The sequence below is a fragment of the Ptychodera flava genome, chromosome 9, assembly GCF_041260155.1.
Source record: "Ptychodera flava strain L36383 chromosome 9, AS_Pfla_20210202, whole genome shotgun sequence".
NCBI lineage: Eukaryota > Metazoa > Hemichordata > Enteropneusta > Ptychoderidae > Ptychodera > Ptychodera flava.
The window spans coordinates 18,658,496-18,676,805 of NC_091936.1; the positions used below are offsets into that span (position 1 = coordinate 18,658,496).

General features: G+C 38.9%; 1 protein-coding gene across 1 annotated transcript in view; it reads left to right on the forward strand.

Annotated features, from left to right (window-relative positions):
• The window catches only part of LOC139141195 (MAM and LDL-receptor class A domain-containing protein 1-like), a 62,387-nt gene extending 45,029 nt beyond the window's left edge, over positions 1-17,358 (forward strand). The window contains exons 47-59 of the mRNA XM_070710819.1: positions 43-186; positions 718-977; positions 1,613-1,706; positions 5,894-6,031; positions 6,972-7,175; positions 7,687-7,839; positions 8,375-8,518; positions 9,809-9,943; positions 11,644-11,780; positions 12,414-12,501; positions 12,742-12,861; positions 14,004-14,147; positions 16,997-17,358. Coding sequence (XP_070566920.1) covers positions 43-186; positions 718-977; positions 1,613-1,706; positions 5,894-6,031; positions 6,972-7,175; positions 7,687-7,839; positions 8,375-8,518; positions 9,809-9,943; positions 11,644-11,780; positions 12,414-12,501; positions 12,742-12,861; positions 14,004-14,147; positions 16,997-17,358 — 2,123 coding nt within the window. The remainder of the gene's footprint in view (positions 1-42; positions 187-717; positions 978-1,612; positions 1,707-5,893; positions 6,032-6,971; positions 7,176-7,686; positions 7,840-8,374; positions 8,519-9,808; positions 9,944-11,643; positions 11,781-12,413; positions 12,502-12,741; positions 12,862-14,003; positions 14,148-16,996) is intronic.
• Positions 17,359-18,310: the final 952 nt, after the last annotated feature.

Below are 18,310 nucleotides of genomic sequence, written 5' to 3' on the forward strand. Positions count from 1 at the left end.
GTGCTACTAGCTGTCTAAAGTTTATTTTCATAAACCTCTCAGAGCTGACCTGTGATTTTGAAGATGGTTGGTGTGGCTGGATGCAGGCAGGTGTCGGATACGATGAATTCGATTGGCTGCTAGGCGACTCCCGCAGTGGTGCATCTCCAGAAACTGGTCCAGGATATGATAACACCAAATTTGATGGTAACTCCACGGTTTCTGCTGCAAATAGCATTTATTGTGACATTCTAGGCAGTTTCATGCTGAAACGAATGTTTTTAGCCTCATGAATTTCATGCTGCACTCAAATTTTTTGGCCATGAACTTCTGCCTAACTTTTTATTGATCTTATTGTGTTCAACTCAAATGATGAAATATTGTGTATGGCCAGTTTTGTAATTTTGCGTGGTGATGCATTGGCCATACATCTATTTGCTGTACATTCTCTTTTGCTGAATACAAAGTGCCTACTGTTTTGTATTATATTTGTCAGTTAATTTTTGTATTGATGTTGTAAAAATTGACTCACGACAGGATGGTTTCAAAATATATTTTCTTTTCAATGAAAATATGAGAAAAATTTCACTGGGCACTGAGGACAGTTTGGTATACTCTATACAGTAATTGTACATGAAATGTAGATCAGAAACTCAGAGCTGACTTCTCCAACATGGGCTGAATCAGGGTCTACGAAATTATTCATATACTCATCAAAATCTATATTCTTTGCTGCAGGTTTCTACATCTTCATCAACACAGCGGCCGCCAATCCAGACGAAAGGGCCAGAATCACCACCTACCCACAGACGCACACTGGAGAGCAGGAATACTGTGTCAGGTTCTGGTACCATATGCTGGGACCAGACTTGTACAGACTCAACATGTACACACAGAGATTGGGTTTCCCGGAGACACTGCAGTGGACTCGATTTTACACTCAGAGAAACATGTGGTTAGAGGCACACCATACCTTTGCATTTGAGGGACAGTGGCAGGTGAGAAACAAACCTTGCAATGAGATTCAATATTTTTGTCACTTTACATTTGATCATCTAATGGTTGAATGTTATTTATGATAATGTGACATCGTCATGTAAATGCCAAAGAAAAACAAAAGTTTGTTTCAAGTTCTTGAAATTTGGTAGGAGAGCCCAGTGAATGCGATTTCCTTGTTTTTATTTTATTTTTCCTCCTTATCACTTTGAAATAAGATTACTGAAACAGTTTTGGTTTTTTTTCTTCGTCTCCAGAGTACTTTTTCTTCCTAGTTCGGCATTTTGATAAAAGTAAAAGAAGGGCAACTAAATATGTTCATCGTATTTGTACAGTATTGTTAATTGTTAATTGTTATTGTTAAGGTTTAATGATACAGCTTTGTTTGGGATTATTAGTGTGACAATTTCATCAACACATCAAAGAAGAAATATCGGCATGGCACACAGGTCTCAAACTGATGTTGATGCAACACTGACGCGTAACAATGTTTTTCAAATTTTTTTTTACGACCGAAGGTTTTTGGAACTGTAGGGTCCGTATGTATTGGTTAAGTAGGTGATGTACCGGTACTTGCTATGTCCAAATTCTTCTGTCTGAAATTGAGTCCCTGTTCTTTATTAACTTGAATGCTTAGATCCACTTTGAGGCTGTGATGGGTGAAACCAATGGAGGCACACTTGCAGTGGATGATATCAGTGTCACAGAGGGGGCTTGTGATTCACCAACAAGTAAGTGTTGTAATTCAGCATTACAAAAGTCAATAGGCTGATTCCTTGATGTCATTGCTCTATCATTAATATATAAAAGAAATATTAGCCCTAAATTGTCGGTGATTTGGAATATTACAAGTAAACTTTCAAGAGTGGTTTAATGGTCCTTTGTTACCTCTTTTTATGATTTCAACTATAAAAGTGATATCAAACCGCAATCTGCCGTTGTAAATCCAGGCCCCAAATATATCTCCCAACAAAAACTAGTGACCACATATGCATTCTTATATTAACGATGCGACTCAGGTTCAAAGGTCAATTTTAGCTATTTTTTTTTTATTTCAAATTTCGAACCACTGACACGTGGTCTTTCTTTTGAGGAAAGGTGTTGGGCACATCGTACCGGGAAATTCCTGAAATATTACTAAAATGGCAAACTATCCGCTACACCGCGTGCCATTATTTCCCTTTTGTCTTAACGGTCGCGGATTACCGACCACGATATCTTTTATAAACACGCAGAGATTATGTATAGGCTTTGCGGTATAGTGCGCATGCGCTAGCTTCAACGTTAGGCTCAGCGTTTTGAACTCCGCATGTATCGGTACTATACGGCAAACACGTCGAGCAGACCAAAGCCGGCGCTCGCGCTCCGTACCGTCGAAAAAGCAAGCGAGGTCCACAAAAGCGGACCTGAAAAAGACGGCAACGTGCGCAAAGGTCAATTTAAATGTAAGACAGTCCGACTTTGGCTCATACTCCCTGCAATAACGATCAAGAATGCAGTGAAGAGTCAGATGCTAGATGTGGCCGAGGACGCAGATGATAACGGAGACGTGCTCAGTTCAACAACTATGAAAGTATTTGACACGCTGCTTTTCGAACATATTAGGCTATGCTGATTACATACCCGAGTCCAAAAATTAGCCTGAGCGAGATGAAACTTGTTAGTTGCGATAATTTTATCACTCTTGCTGTACATGCTTGGTGTTAGTATCGTGTTCTTTTATATTTTTAAACTCGAGTTTTCTATCGTGCAGTCTTTTCGTGTCTGCTGAGAAACCTTGAACAACACCGTACCCGACATCACGCGACATTTATGTCAAGGAGTTACCCAAGCCAGTGCAGGAGTTCATACACACATAATGTAGATTCACAAGAGCAAGTTCACCGATCTGCTAATTTTTCGAAACGAAATGCAAATATTTTTTTATTTCATACCTTTTCTTTCTTTAAATATAACCAAAAAATTAAATTACGTCAAACGTGAATTGCGAGGGTTCACAAATGATTCTTGTGTGCGTGTTGTCTAAACTTATCTATTACCCGCAGACTCCACAGCTGCTAGCTGGACCTCAACACTGAACGTAAAACAAACCCGGCTCAACTTCTAGAAGTGCTGAAACTAGCAATTTTTGCTATATGAGGTCAGTCATCGAAAGTTTGACTAAAAGTAAAAATCTCCGAAATAATTATGTGTGCGCTGGTATTGCGCAAGTCGAGTGACTCCACTGTAGACTAGTCGATACTCTGTCTCTCGGAACACGCTGTCGATGACAGCCTGCACTGTTCTACGCTACGGCGTGATTATTATTAGTTTGATAAAATCGGTACAAGAACACATATAAATAAAGTTTGAAAAAATAACACGAGTCAATCTCTCCCGTCGTAACGAAGGGCGACAAGTTTGCAGTGCAATGCAAAAGCTAAGAAAATACGACAGACATTTTATGTTGTCAAGAGTTACGTGTGTTCGTCTCATCTTGAGGTAGGAAAACTAGCAAGTGACGTCCCGTTCGCACAGTGTCGGCGCTAACATGAACTTGACAATCACTTTTCACAAAGAACATGCATAAATTGCCGATCGCGAGACAGGAAGTAGACAACTTGAGTCAAGAACGAGTGAATGCCCGACGCGATCGCGCGACGACAGCACAATAAGTCTCGATCGGATAGACTTTTTTACGCAAGTTTCGACGTCTTCGTCTTGACTGTGAACTCTGGTAACCAGATTGTAACCGTTGAGACAACAGTATACAGTTAATCTACTAGTTAAACGTTCCAAAAATGGATTAAATCGCTAAGTACCCCTCTGTGTTTGTTGTGTAAATACCACCCACTGCTGGCACTAAGCATTTGCCAGTTCAGTGTATAATTTCTTTCCATTTTCACACGATCTGCAATCCTAAACATATTCAAAATTCCCAAAACTGACTCTAAATATTTCAACTCAGTCCTGGTGTAAGAAAATTCGCAGAAAATAGTGCGCGAGTCGGACTTCTTGGTCACAATGTGTGACGCATAGGTCGTTTACACAAATCGTCGATTTTCTCAGTTCCGTTTTTGGCAGTGCGTACATTATTCAAATAAGTATAAGTCGGCGGCGCCTGGACAGACTAGCCTGATTTTTCACCTGTGGAGAGTGAATGAATATATCTGAAAGAACGTGTCTCAGATTTCCGATAAAGGGCCTGGAAGTGAAGATATCCTGACAAACGTGAACAAAGGCCGATAATTTATGCAAAAAAGTCAAGTTGACACTTTGAAGGTGCATTGTGCGAAAACAAAAGCGAATTTCAAAAATCCGGGACACTGTTTTTTGCCCAGTATACCCAGCCGTCGATTGCCGCAAACAGATCACCAAGGCCGATTGGAGATTTGTACTTACACTTTTTTGAGTAAAAAAACTAAAAAACACGTGTTTTTGAGTAAAACAGCCGTATGCACACTGTTTTTAAAAAACTAACAAATTTTCTGAACTCTTCGGTGACCGAGCAGATAAAAAAAGTACCACATGTCGAATGTGTGACCACGTCTTCTTTGTGAAAATGAGGATTGAAAATAAGTGACAATGAACCTGAGTTGCTACCTTAAACCCATCATACACTGGCCATAAGAGCTTTAGGCATTGTACACGAGAAGATATCTGTGACACCATACTTTCAAATTCTGTGTCTCATCTGTTATAAATGTACTACTTTCAATCTTTTTGTGAGATTGACATTGTGTTTGCTATTGACCATCATTGTTCATCAGGATGTTCTCCACAATGATCTGAAGGTGCAAGTTTCTAAACTGACACAAGTACTTCCCTGAAGCAGAATTGCGAAAAATTTTCTTTTTGAAAGTTTGACATAAAAGTAGAGTTAATGCACTAAATTACGCTGACCTGCAGATCGAACCAAAACACAGGACAACCAATACGGCTGTTGTTAGTCTTCTTTGTCATTCTGTTGCATAAAACTCACACATCAATTAAAAAAAAATCAATTTTACGTACAATAGCAAAGAGGCAAATGTTATGGTGAAATAACTAAACTTCTGTTCCATTAATTATTGTTGGTACCCTAACATTTATAATCTTTACGGCCCTGATACGGCTTTTGCGGCCCAAGGTCGTATGGTGGAAGGGCCCGAGCGTGCGAGGGCCCGTGTGCTGTACGACCAAGGGCCGCAAAAGCCGTATCAGGGCCGTAAAGTTTTTATCATATACCTTATGGAATGATAAATATGTGGTTCACATAATATTCAACTTTGTTTCGGCGATAAAAATGCGTGCGATATAAAAAATTCATCGCCATTTGTGTCAGTTTTTCAGAAAAGCCATGGCCGCTTCCCGTCGCGAACTGACATACATAATAACGTCATTTGTTTACAGCAGAATTCTAGAACGCGCCGAGCAACATGCATACTGGTACATGCCCAACAAAGATCTAGGCTGAAATTGAGGTATAAGAAGGACAAAAGCGTGATGTCAATTTATTGTAATTTATTCTGAACAGGCATGCACTTAGTATACACATGATTTCACTAGAATTTAGAAATATAAGCCGATGTCACCGGTTTAGCTCCACTGTCGCCACGTGCCACTATGATCTGAGCGAGCAGACGTTTAGCTAATCTTGCGCTTGCTTTGTGTATGAATGGAACGTTTGCGGATAGCAACGCGTGTAGTAACCAGGATCGAGATAGTTCAGAAATGCACGCGATTGCCCATATTTGGGAACCGGGCTGGGGCGTGAGACGTAAAAAAATGCATGGATCTGAGGGCGCTTTCTCCCATAGCTTTACACAGGCACGTGAATGTAGGTATATGATAAGAAGGCTTACATCATCAGTGTAGGTATATGCCCATTACAATTCTTAAAAGTTGTTTTGGATTTGCTTTTGATCTGGAGATTTCTGTTTTGTTTCCACCTTTACAGTGGAATGTGACTTTGAAACTGATTTCTGCTACTGGGAGCAGGCTGAAGATGATGACTTTAATTGGCTCCGTGGAAGTGACGGCACGCCCTCTAGTGGCACAGGACCAGAGGTAGATCATACAACAGGCACAGATCAAGGTGTATAAATGCTATATTCTTACATATACTTGATAGCTTAATCTTCACCTTCAGTCCCCAACTCAATGTTAACACTGGCATTGAGCTTATGGTAGTATGTGTCTGCGAAAGTGAAAGATAATTTTCTTCAATGACACTTTCAACAATTCTCATACCAAATCAAAGATAAACATCAGGGGTCACTGTGCAAAGTTTTCCTAATATTTGAAATTCAAAATGGCAGCCATTCCTGTGTTAACTCTATGGGGAAGTTAGATTTTTCGACTTTTGAAAAACTAAGACACTCAGAGTCTGTTTCTTCTCCAGAGCTTAAAAATGAGCCCCCACAAGCAGCAGACTAGAAAAGTATTAAAACAATTTGAGAGTCGGAATGTAAGTCCCCACAGCGCAGAATTACAATGGCCCAGTAACAATACGAGGCTGTCGTGCATCATAAGTAATGTAATGCCACTGAAAGAAAACTGGGCCATATTCTCCTAAAGTGAGAGGGCTGTGGGAAATAAAAACACAGGCATGACTGAGAAATTTCATTGCATTCAGGAGGGAGGGAGGGTTTAGCAATATTTCAGTTGTTGTATCCAAAGTCATACAAACTTCATATCACAGTTATGCCATGGTACTATGGATCAGTCACCATTCAGCTTTTTGTATTGAACTCTTTATTGTTAAAAAATCTTTTGCCATGAGACTTTTTCGTTTCCAAGCGTTTCATATTCCAGGGAGTGGGAGAAGGTTTGTGTCTAGACACAATAAGTTGTGTTTGCGGTATTTTAATCAAGAACATTCCTCAGAAATAAGTGTATTTCTTTGGGTGTCTTTCATTATAAATGAACATTATATAATGTACCTTGAGGATGTTGTACTGCACCTTCGATGGGCTCAGTGTACTTGAGCCGCATCTTAAATTTTCATCGATGAATGTTTTGTCTTGAAAAACCAGGTTTCTTTGCATTCATCGAGACGTCAAATATATTACCAACACGTGAAGAAGACAAGGCAAGAATTAACAGCATGGTGTTACCAGGAGGAACCACTGACTGTTTTCAGTTCTGGTATCACATGTACGGTGTTGATATCGGCACACTGACTATTTACATCTTGACAGAATCAACAGGGCGGCTAGAGGAAATATGGAAGCGACAGAGTAAGTAGGATTCTTGCCAAAAGTCTGATGTCTTGAGAAGAGGTGCCGTTCTGTAAAGACTGTCTTGCTGATACGTAGAAATTTGAACTTGCTATTGCAAATATTCTAAATTACACGAAAACCCAGGTCCATCATTATTGAATTCCTGAGTCTCAATGTATCTGCATTTCCCAAGCACCTCATCAGCTGTCACAGCCACATGCTGAGAGACAAGTAGGACCTTGGCAGAACCGTCTACTTGTGTGTGCTACTATAATGCAGTTTTAAAATAACCCCTTCACCACTGTGGTTTGGTCCAACGCCAGTAGGTTACTGATGGTCATAGTGGACCCAATTACAAGGAATTGGGGATGAACATGGTAAGGGTGAAAGGAACAAGAGCAGAACTATATGTATCCATAGCATTCCTCAAAAGTGACAATGAATACGTTTTCAACAGTGGCCTGTACTGGTACTGTAAGATAATTTGCATGAAGGACCGCAGACATTTACAATGTAACTTTGATTCTAGCTGATCAGGGCAATCGCTGGCATTTTGGACAAGAGACTGTCTACCATTATGAAGACTATAGAATATCCATAGAAGGCATGGTGGGGTCAGATTCCAAGGGTGACATAGCAATTGATGATGTTAATTTCATACCAGGAGCATGTCCTCATCAAGGTAACTATAGTGTTCAATTTCTGTGTGCTGCTACAGAGAAGGGTGTTACATCCTCTGTGCATAGCAAAAAATATGATTCCTATCTTTAGCATTGGCAGGCCACTTCTGTGCTCAGTGTAGCAGTGATCTAGAGTTTGACATGTTGTAATCATTATCACAAATCAAATTGAATGTGTTATTTCATTGCTTGATTTTATCAAGTTTACATTTTTTTGAGTCATTTGCAGCTGAAGTTTGTCGTTATTCTCTTCATCAGAGCTGTTCATCCTTTTATAGGGTGTCCCCCACAATTTTTCCACTTCAGAATTTTGATAAAAAACGACTTATACAGCATATATATGAATATTTAGTAACTCATGCTATTCTTTCATTGATCACAAAATGAATGAGTATTTGCAGTGCATCTCATTATATTTCATACTCCCAAAGTTTCACCACTGACATATGGACTGAAGTTAGACTGTCAGTCTGATCCATCACCACTTCACATACTGCAATGAGTACCTGTGCTCCATATTGGTTGTATGATTTTCAGGTTCTTGCGATTTTGAAACCAACATGTGCGGTTGGCAGAACGTGCCCGACACCCGCGATGACTTTGACTGGATGTGGAATACTGGTGGTATGCCAAGTGCATTCCATGGACCTCTCACAGACCACACAACCGGCAGCGAGGATGGTAAGTATCTACAGAATCAGCCCCCATCAATAACCACTTTGGAACATTCACCAATGTTAGAGCCCCAATAGCTGCGAATTTTATGCATTATTTTCATGATTTCATTTTCAAACCAAAGTTGGCTCATGTGAATGTGCTAACTGAAGGACGAGTATAGAAGTATCACTACTTGCTGATTTGGACCATGCCTACATGTTTGAACAGGTTAAATAATAAATGGGTGCCCCACTCATAAAATGCCCCCATGGAAAAGTACAAAAAACACATTATTATTTCCTGCACATACACATCGTGATCGTAAAAGAAACGTATGATGCCATCTAGATGAATGGACAACACATGTCCAACATTTTGTTGTTGTAATCTTTATTTTCTTTGTCACATGCTTAGTTTTTGAAAATGGCGGGAAATCTAAAATTATGTTAAAATGCTTGAATTTACATGCCACTTTTGACTTTTATGACAGCGTTATACACATTTTTAGTCTTTAGCGGTTCTTTTTCAAAGAACTCTCGGAAAACTGAGGATATTTTTAGATCAGATTTTTACGCATTGGCAGCTGTTGGGGCTTTAAAGGTGTAGTGCTCCTTTTGGGGGCAGATACCAGTATTTGGGCTCAAATGTTTACAATACTGTTCTGGTCCTGCTTGTGGACTCTTTTTGAAGCCTGTGAAGTAACTTAACTTTACCTGTGTCGTTTTTGTGAAACAATTTTCCCCATAGATGTAAGACAGGGTATAAACTCAATAAACGTCCATTTTGATTGTTAAGTATCAGTGCATGAATAGGGCTGTTTGCGAATAATGTCAGTGTTCTCGCATCAATATGCAAAAATAACTATTTGTGTGCAAATTTTAATTACATTTTTGGAAACAAACATGCAAGAATGACAAAAATGCAACTGTAAAGGTGACTGCCGATGTTACCATGAACTCTAGAAAAGATATGTTAACAGCTCAGTCTATGAACTACAACACGAGCCACAAATGCAACACTGACGAAATATTTGTCCCAATTTCAAGCAGCAGTGTCTAATGTTGCGCTTATGCAGCTATATTTAGGAACAAACCTATATTAAACTTTGAACAGTGATATTTTTGATAATTTGTTGCTGTAATCCCAAACTTTGCTCAGTCACCATTTCTATTCCTGATCATGAAAGAGAATGGTTTCTTCGAAGCAGAAATTGAATGTCCAAAACTTTCTGTTCAAGGCACATATTACAGTAATATTCTAAAACTTGCACATGTTTGATATTTTTTTGAATTCCACGTATTTTTACACATTCAGGTTGGTATGTGTTTGCTGACACTGGTCATTCTGCTCTTATTGGTAATCGGGGTGATCTCGTAAGTGAGCATTTTGAAGCAACGGATGCAGCCTGTCTTGAGTTCTACTATCAGATACAAGGAAATGACGTGGAAGGTGAGTGCAAGATATGCTACGTACAAATTGTGGGTATCAGGGCAGTAAACCCTAGGACACATTCTACCCAAAGTCAAGGCTAGGGTTAGGGATAGGTTATTGATCGGGTAAATGATAGGGCTAGTAGCCATAGCTCTTTTTGTTTTTTGTGTCCACTGCAAGTTCTTGTTTTACTTCCAAAAGCATATTGAATCACCAACTATTTGGCATGTCAATGCAGCGTCCATTTGCCAGTGAGTAAAATGTATCATTGTTGACATTTTTAACTCTAGTCCAGACCAGAATTAACTTGTCAACAATAAAAAGCAGTTTACATATGTATAGGCTGAGTTTGACAAGCTCAACTCTCTGTATTTTACTTGATCCACGGAGAAGAACAAGAAAATGCAGTTGGGATTAAAACAAAAAATATTTAATTGTGGAAAAACCATCAAAATTTACAGCATAGTAAGCCTTTAATATCACAGAACCAAGTTTTAAATGCAAGGAAAACAAACCGCAATTATTATACATGATAAAAAGTTTGCTTTTGACTGCAAAATAATGTTGGCATACTGAAAACATTGTTTCATACATTTACCAGAACACAGAAGTAGTGCTTGTCATATTCGTATTGCCATACTTTGACAGAAAACAATGTTACATGTATCTGCAAAATGTAAAAAAATGTTTTTGTCACTTGGTCTTGTTCCATTTTCCAAACACCTGACAAAATTTCATTTTATCTGCCATCTAGTGTTCAGTGCTCTACTCATGACTGGAGAAAACCGCCTCTGTTAACAAACAGGATATTTTACACCTAGTGTTTCAATTAGTTTTATTAATATAATTATAATATGCTTAGCTGGAATCCGGCAATCTGATTGGCTGGAGCCGGGTTTATATTCTCAACAAGAGACCTGCGCCGCGTAACATTTTTGAGCTCGCGCAAATTTTGAACGCCAACTTGAGAGTTCAACGCGCCGTAATGTCGAACAAGTCTATGGCTTCAGTTTGATCGTTAAATTTTAGGCTAGTGCAGCTTGACGAACCAAAATATGAAGAGTTTCTGTAAGCAGCGGAGTCTGTGTAACAACACCACAATTTTTTTATGAGCGTTTTTTAGAAAGTAAAAATTCTTCAAGTTCGATGTCTAATCGCGATATCGATGCGTTGCGTAACCGTAGTTTATGAATGCAACTGTGCACGCGCGCGCGTTCTGAAACGTTCTTTTTTAGAGTTTGTATGAGGCTGGGCGCTCCTGAACTGTTGTTCCAACTTCGGCCCTAAATAACGAAATTGTCCACTTGTTTTTAACTTCAACATATTATAATGAGGTTATAAACGGTGCGCTCGGGTATTTGGTTGCGGATATAAGACCTCTGGGGAGAAAATTAACATATTTGGGTGAAATAATCACCTCGCTTCGCTCGGTGATTATTTCCGCCAAATATGCTAATTTTCACCCCAGAGGTCTTAATCCGCAACCAAATACCCTCGCTTGCCATTTATAACCTCTAAATATTTTATTCAGTTTGATAAGATATATTTGTCCTTTTTTGTCATGTGGTTGGTAATTTCAGTGTCCTCAGAGTCCTTAAAATCTATGTTAACAAAAAAGGGAGAAATCATAAGAAATACATCACATGAAAAAAACACCATTGTTATGAATAGAAATCACAAACCACTTGTTACAGATTTAAATCGCCATTTTTTTATAGACACCGGCATCTTATATGTGTTCCTCATTGAGAGTGAAAACCCAGAAAACAGAGTTGAGCTGTACCGATTAGAAGGTCCTCAAGGCCCCAGCTGGATCAGGGCAGCAGTTCCTATCTCCAGTAATGTGGAGTATCAGGTATAGGACGACTGGTCACTGAATCTTGTCCCTCGTAGTGTCCTATTAGTATTTCAACTGTAAACCCTTTACTACCAGCACCAATGCTTTATCCTGTTTACCAAATCTGTGATAATGTAGACGATCTAGCTTGAATTTTCTGGAATTCCAGGTTCATGTTTGTATATAGTTATTCATTATGGCACCAGAAAATTCCGGCATTCAACATAGTCAAAGGGTTTACGATAAATGTCATAAATAGTATAATATAATTGAACTGAGTTTTAATGGTTATGTAGGTCACATTTATTGCTATGGAGGCCAAGAGAAGTTTTATATTTTTTTATCCATTTCCACAGATAATCATAGGTCATTTTTCAGTTCTGAGAAATATTTTGTTTATCATAATTTGAAACTTCTTCAGAATACATGAAGGTTACGTACATTCGCATACTGAATTGACAACGGCAAAATTTCTGTTAAATGTATACATGAACAAAAATCTGCATGCGATTCTATACATATGACTTGACACTTGTGTTTTGAAAGCTACATACGATACATGTACTTTCCAAGATGGCCGAACTATTGTCATCTCTGGACTTGTGACTGTAGATAAACAATGGATGGCTCTCTTGTTTCTTTTTTCATCAGATTGTCTTTGAAGCACATACTGGTTTCCAAAGTTCACTTGGTTACATGGCATTGGATGACATATTCCTAATACCCGATGTGTGTCCAGGTAAGGTCAAAGAAAGGAAAGCTTTTGATTCTGATCCTCAAACTTTACAAAAATATAGTTAGTTTTGAAAAGTAAATAAAAAAGATTCAAATGCTTGATTCTTTGAGAATGTCATAACATTATCAAAAGAAAGTTGCAGTGACAAAGGAGACTTCTAAAGTCTTCATCTGTTCAGTGCCAGGCTATTCTACAAGTTCTTCTTTCGCACAAACCTTGATATTTTGGTACTTGTTCTATCAGACATCACAACATGCCCACCTGGAGAATCCCTCTGTCAAGATGGAATTACATGTATCCCAGATAGCAACTTTTGTGATTACAAATACCAGTGTCCCGATGGCTCAGATGAAGAATCATGTCGTAAGTCATCATTATTTTTACGCACGTGAACACTGATCACTTCCCTCAGCAAGATCAATCAATATGCAGTGCAGTGCGTTGTAGTGCAACAGCCACTGGCATGCACTTTCAAGTCCAGCACACAGAACACTCCTTCATCCAAGAATAATTGCAGTTTCACTGAGACTTGGTCGTCAATCAGTCAAACAGATATTATTACGGCTTCAACGATAGCATCTTCAACGATGTGTATTCTTATTTTAAAATCTTTTCTTTCTCGCTCATTTCAGCACTCTTGAAATGTGTACATTGTAAATTAATAAGAAGTTTCAATTAATTGAGTGTACTTGATTTTGAACAATATCACAAAATCGATTTCCAAGTGGTGTAGTTTTCAAAAAAGTAACAGTAAGATGAGTCTGAAATTCATGAAAAGCTTGCCTGTGGCTCTTTAGTGAAAGAATAGTTTAATGTAATTCACAATGAGGTACTCACAGGATGCATAGGAGCATAGCTTGAAAGTGTTTAGATGGTTTTGCCCCTGAAAATTATGTAACAATGTATTTGTGTTCTTGTAAACCTATCGACACCTCATATCGGTTGAACCTATTCAATTTATGGTAGAATGTGCCTCAGGGACAGATATTCAGACTCTCAAACTTTTTACAATTCTTTTCTGATATACCACTTGTTGGGGTTCATTTTAAAGCTCTTGGTGTAAGAAAACTTTTCACCAGCTTTAATAGTTATTCAAAATTCGAAAATTTTGTTTTCTCCATAGAGTTAACACAGGGATGATGGCCATTTTGAATTTTAAATATCGGTAAATCTTAGGGTATTTTTTTGTCTAGTACCAAAATTTGCATGGTGACCCCCCCGATTTTAATTTTTGATTTTGAAAGAGAATGGTTGAAAGATTCCTTGAGGAAAGTTTGAGCAAAAGTTTGAGGCACATACTACCTCAACTGCTTCAAGTAGACCTGCACAGTTGAAAATTACAAGAAGAGAGTGTGAAAGCTTATTAGTTGAAGCATCATTGACAGCTTACAAATGGACTTCATATCAATATTCTATTCGTCTCTGGGATTAACATTCAGTACAGCCTACAGGTTAGTCCAGTACAACATGATATAATAATACTATTTGTGTCTCTTCCCCTCCAGCAATCTTCTGTGATTTTGAAACTGACAGCTGTCACTGGAGAGAACAAAATTTGGATGGCTATGATTGGACCAGAGCAAATGCCATGACAGCTTTTCCTGGTAGCAACGCACCACAATATGATCACACCATTGGAGATTATACAGGTGATGTATTCTCACAATATTAATATTTTTTATATTTTTTATCGTTACTATGGCCTTCTATGTGAATGTAAACAAGTAGAACAAGTTGTTGAGTACATTTTTGATGAAACAATACGGTATTACTTTAATTTGTGAACACACCACCGCTAAGTTGAGGAAAGACAGGAGGGTTTATTGCAAAAGGAGAATGTAAACGCCAACAAAGTAAAGAATAAAGCACAAGATGAAACGGCAAATATAAAGCAGTAAAGGGCATAGAACTAGTGCCCTCGCAGATCTCAAACTAAATACTATCAAAACTTACAATACAAAACAGTCAAAATAGAAGTAGCAAACTAACCTACAATAAAATATGAGCAAAATATATGGGAGAGGGCCCCTTCAGTCAAGCAACCGAGCAACGGTCATTGGTGACCTTGGGGTCAAGGTCTGAATGACCTAGATGAATCCATCCTGAGAGGCCGCAATGTGGGAAAGGAGTGGAATTCCCGAGAAATGGGGGTCAGGATGGAATCCAAAGCCCGGACACCTGAAAGAAAGGGAAAAAAGAGAAGAGGAGACAGGGGATGGTGGTGGGATAGGCTGAGCTGGTATGGCATGAACCCAGCGGCTGAATGAATGAATGAATGAATGAATGGAGCGATGAGACAAAGGCTTGATTATGTAGTGTCGTGTGCAAACGTGGCTGATTGGCTGGGAAGGAGGATTGATAACAGTCATGGGTAGAAGAGCCGATTGGCTAAGGGGATGACAGTGAAGATGTAAGGAAGGCAGATAGCTAGGTGTAATCACAAAACACATCTGTGATAAAACACAGATTACTTTAACATAAACATTCCGAGTATGGGTGTGGCTAAATCTAGATTTGGTTTTAGTTTGAAAAGTTACAGAAGGGGATATTATCTTATTCAAGAGCATTTTTCAAAATAAGTACTTGCCAGAACAAAAGGTTTCCTTATCATTTATGTACAGAAGTCTCTTAAGATTTTGTTTCTGTACACTTTTTGTTGAACCTGTGCGATAATTGCAAAACTTAGTGTTGTCACTGTAGGTGGATACAAACATGTGTGATGCAAAAGTGGAGGTACATGTTAATATAGCTAGCAGTTACTTCGTAATTTGCACGTCACAAATTTAAAATGAATGCTAATACGTGAATCTTAACCTACTAGATGTGCTAGCAAGAGAATTACTAAAAGGCTTTATCTGCTAAGGAGTTTAAACTTTCAAATACCAGCAGGTGGCAAATTATTGTGGACAAGTGGTCAGGGAAGGAGAAGCAGGTGTTTACCCAAAATGGCCTAGAAATTTTGCAGTTACTGGCCAAAATTACTTAACTGCTGGTCAGGAGCTCTTGTGTTTGGCCAAAAGTGACCACACTATATGGAGAACTTCCTTCATCCAGGTTCTACATTTCCCTCAAACCCCTTGCCTGTAAGATGAACTTCAGACTGCCCCAAGTCGCTTGGCTTTTCTCGACAGCAGTAACCGACTGGCCAAGCAACTGGCATACCTTACCAATGCCCTCTAGTGATACAACAGGGGCTCATAAGTGCCTATTTAAGTCAATATTACAGCGTTTTTCTTTCTTTTTCAATGTTACAAATAAAGCTGAAGAGCACATTTGTGTAGCTGTCTTTTGTGTAGCTTGTATTGGCATGTATAGTGCGCCCTCAATGGGGAATTTGACCATATGTAAATACGACCTTTAGTTCCGTGACCTCTAGCCAATTCCTCTGGCCATGCCTTCTGGCCACGTGTACAGACGTCGCTGTGTTTACTGTATATATTTCCCTTGCGAAGAGCTGCTTCCCTTGGGAAATTAGTACAGTAAGCATAGCGAGGGCATGGCAGGAAGTAGGCATGGCTAGAGCCGGGCCTAGAGGTCACGGAACTAAAGGTCACATTTACGAGGACGCACTATACATGCCAATACATGCTACACAAAAGACAGCTACACAAGTGTTGTGCTCTTCAGCTGGATTATTTGTAACATTGAAAAGAAAGAAAAACGCTGTAATATTGACTTAAATAGGCACTTATGAGGCCCTGTGGTGATACCAGTGGTCTGGTCACTTGTTGACATAAGCATAAGCAAATGATTGACAAGGGATTATCATAAGAAAGAATCTTGATTTACAGCCGATAGTTCTCAAGACTTGATAAGGGAGGTTCTCTTGTCTTGTATGATCTCAGATGAACATGGTCATGCAGCAAATTTTCAGGAAATTCGGCCTGACTACATAGTGCAGTGGTGAATAGGCCTACATCACAAGCCGTGTCTATGTTCTCATGCATGTTCAGTCCACTCAGTCAAGATGATAATTTATCCAATTTGAAAAACAAGAGTCACAAAGTTACCGCATTGAACATTCTTGAAATAAATCTTCTGTAATCAGTGTAATAAAGAATAGTGGTACATAATTCAATGGTTGTAACATGGTCATTCTGCAAACTGCTGGGGAAACTGCCTACCCTTCATGCGTATATATAACCTGATGTCATAATGAATTATTTATAGCAACCCAAACCCTGCAAGGTTCACAAGTCTGTGGGCCATTGCATTCACTCCACAATCTACACAATAGCCCACCACTAACGTGACAGTCTGCTGGTACATTCCTTCAATTTGTTCTGTATTTGATATTTGTATACCTACAGACTTGGAGCAAGTCTAGATGAACTTCTATATTGCGTTGAATTTTCTTGATGCTGTTAGTTTTGATGACCAAAAAATAGAGATGTGATTCTCAGCTTGCAAGGGTAGGAAGTTCAATACTTATCATGCCACACTTTAGTAAATACATGTATTTATTCTGCCGGATGTCTGCACATCTTGTGTATCTCAGGTTTCTACAAGTACATCACTGCCTTCGATGAACAGGCAGATGATCTGACAGCTGAGATGATGAGTGCTGAGTATGGAGAGAGTGCCAATAACTGCACCGTGGAATTCTGGTACTACTATGATGGCGCTGAGCTGTCCGACTATATGACAATGCATATGCTGGATGAAGATGGCACAGAAACCGAGATGTGGCGGGTCAACAATGGAAGAGGCCCACAATGGAACTGGGATATTGTTGGATTCCACAGAAGGAGGGCGCCCTTCAAGGTTGGTGGACTACAAACTTGTCTGAGAGTTTTGGCAAAGGTGGCAGTTATTCTCTTGCGTTCATACAGTGTATGGATCATGCGGTGTGACATCTAGGCAATTGTCCCACACTACCAAGAGATACTCACAGATTTGTTTTTACTGTATTAGTCGTTTTGGTTTACAATGTATGTATAGGCTTTCCAATTGCTTGATTCACAAAAATCCATGAACAGTTTCTCCTATTTCAATGTTACAGTACAATGCTGATTATAATATTGTTCTGTCACAAAAGATGTCATAACATGTTCAAAGGAATAAATGCCATGACAGAATTTTTTTTCCATTTTTCTACTTTCAACCTGTGCTTATTACTGCAATTGAAAGACAGACTCTTCCAGCATTAAATATCTATAGTCTTCTTCCTGTTATCAGTGCAAAGTACAATTTTTTTGAGTCTTGAGTGTGTAATTTCAAAGTCTTTTGGGTCGTATTGTTTCAATTTTGCACACTAGTGAGGGCACTGGGACATCATTCAAAATCAACACAATTCTGTATATTATGAATTGAAATCTTGATTGAAATTAAGAACTTGACATACTGATGTCTTTTTCACAGCTAATATTCAGACGGCAGAGCTTCGATACCACCAGCACGACCATTGCTGTTGACGACATCGAGTTCTTGAATTGTGGCCTGCCAGATCCGTCACCAAGCTGTAATACATTCTCTGGTGAATATTATTGGTGTCCCTTGGAAGACGACAGCTTAGGAGCCTGTATTACAAGTAACTTGCTGTGCGATATCAATGATGACTGCGGCAACAATGCAGATGAAATGGTATCAGAGTGTGGTAAGTAAAAATGTGTGTTACAGATGTACAATCCGTAAAGTTGAAAATATACAGTCATTTCTTCAAATTAAGAATATTTAGTTAATTATTTGCAAATTTGATCAATATCAAACCATGGCACACTACTGTTTGTAGGCATATATTAAGCAGATAGAGAATAAAAAAGGATATGGCTTATTTTTCTCTCAGAGTCTTTCATAATGGCACAAATGTTAA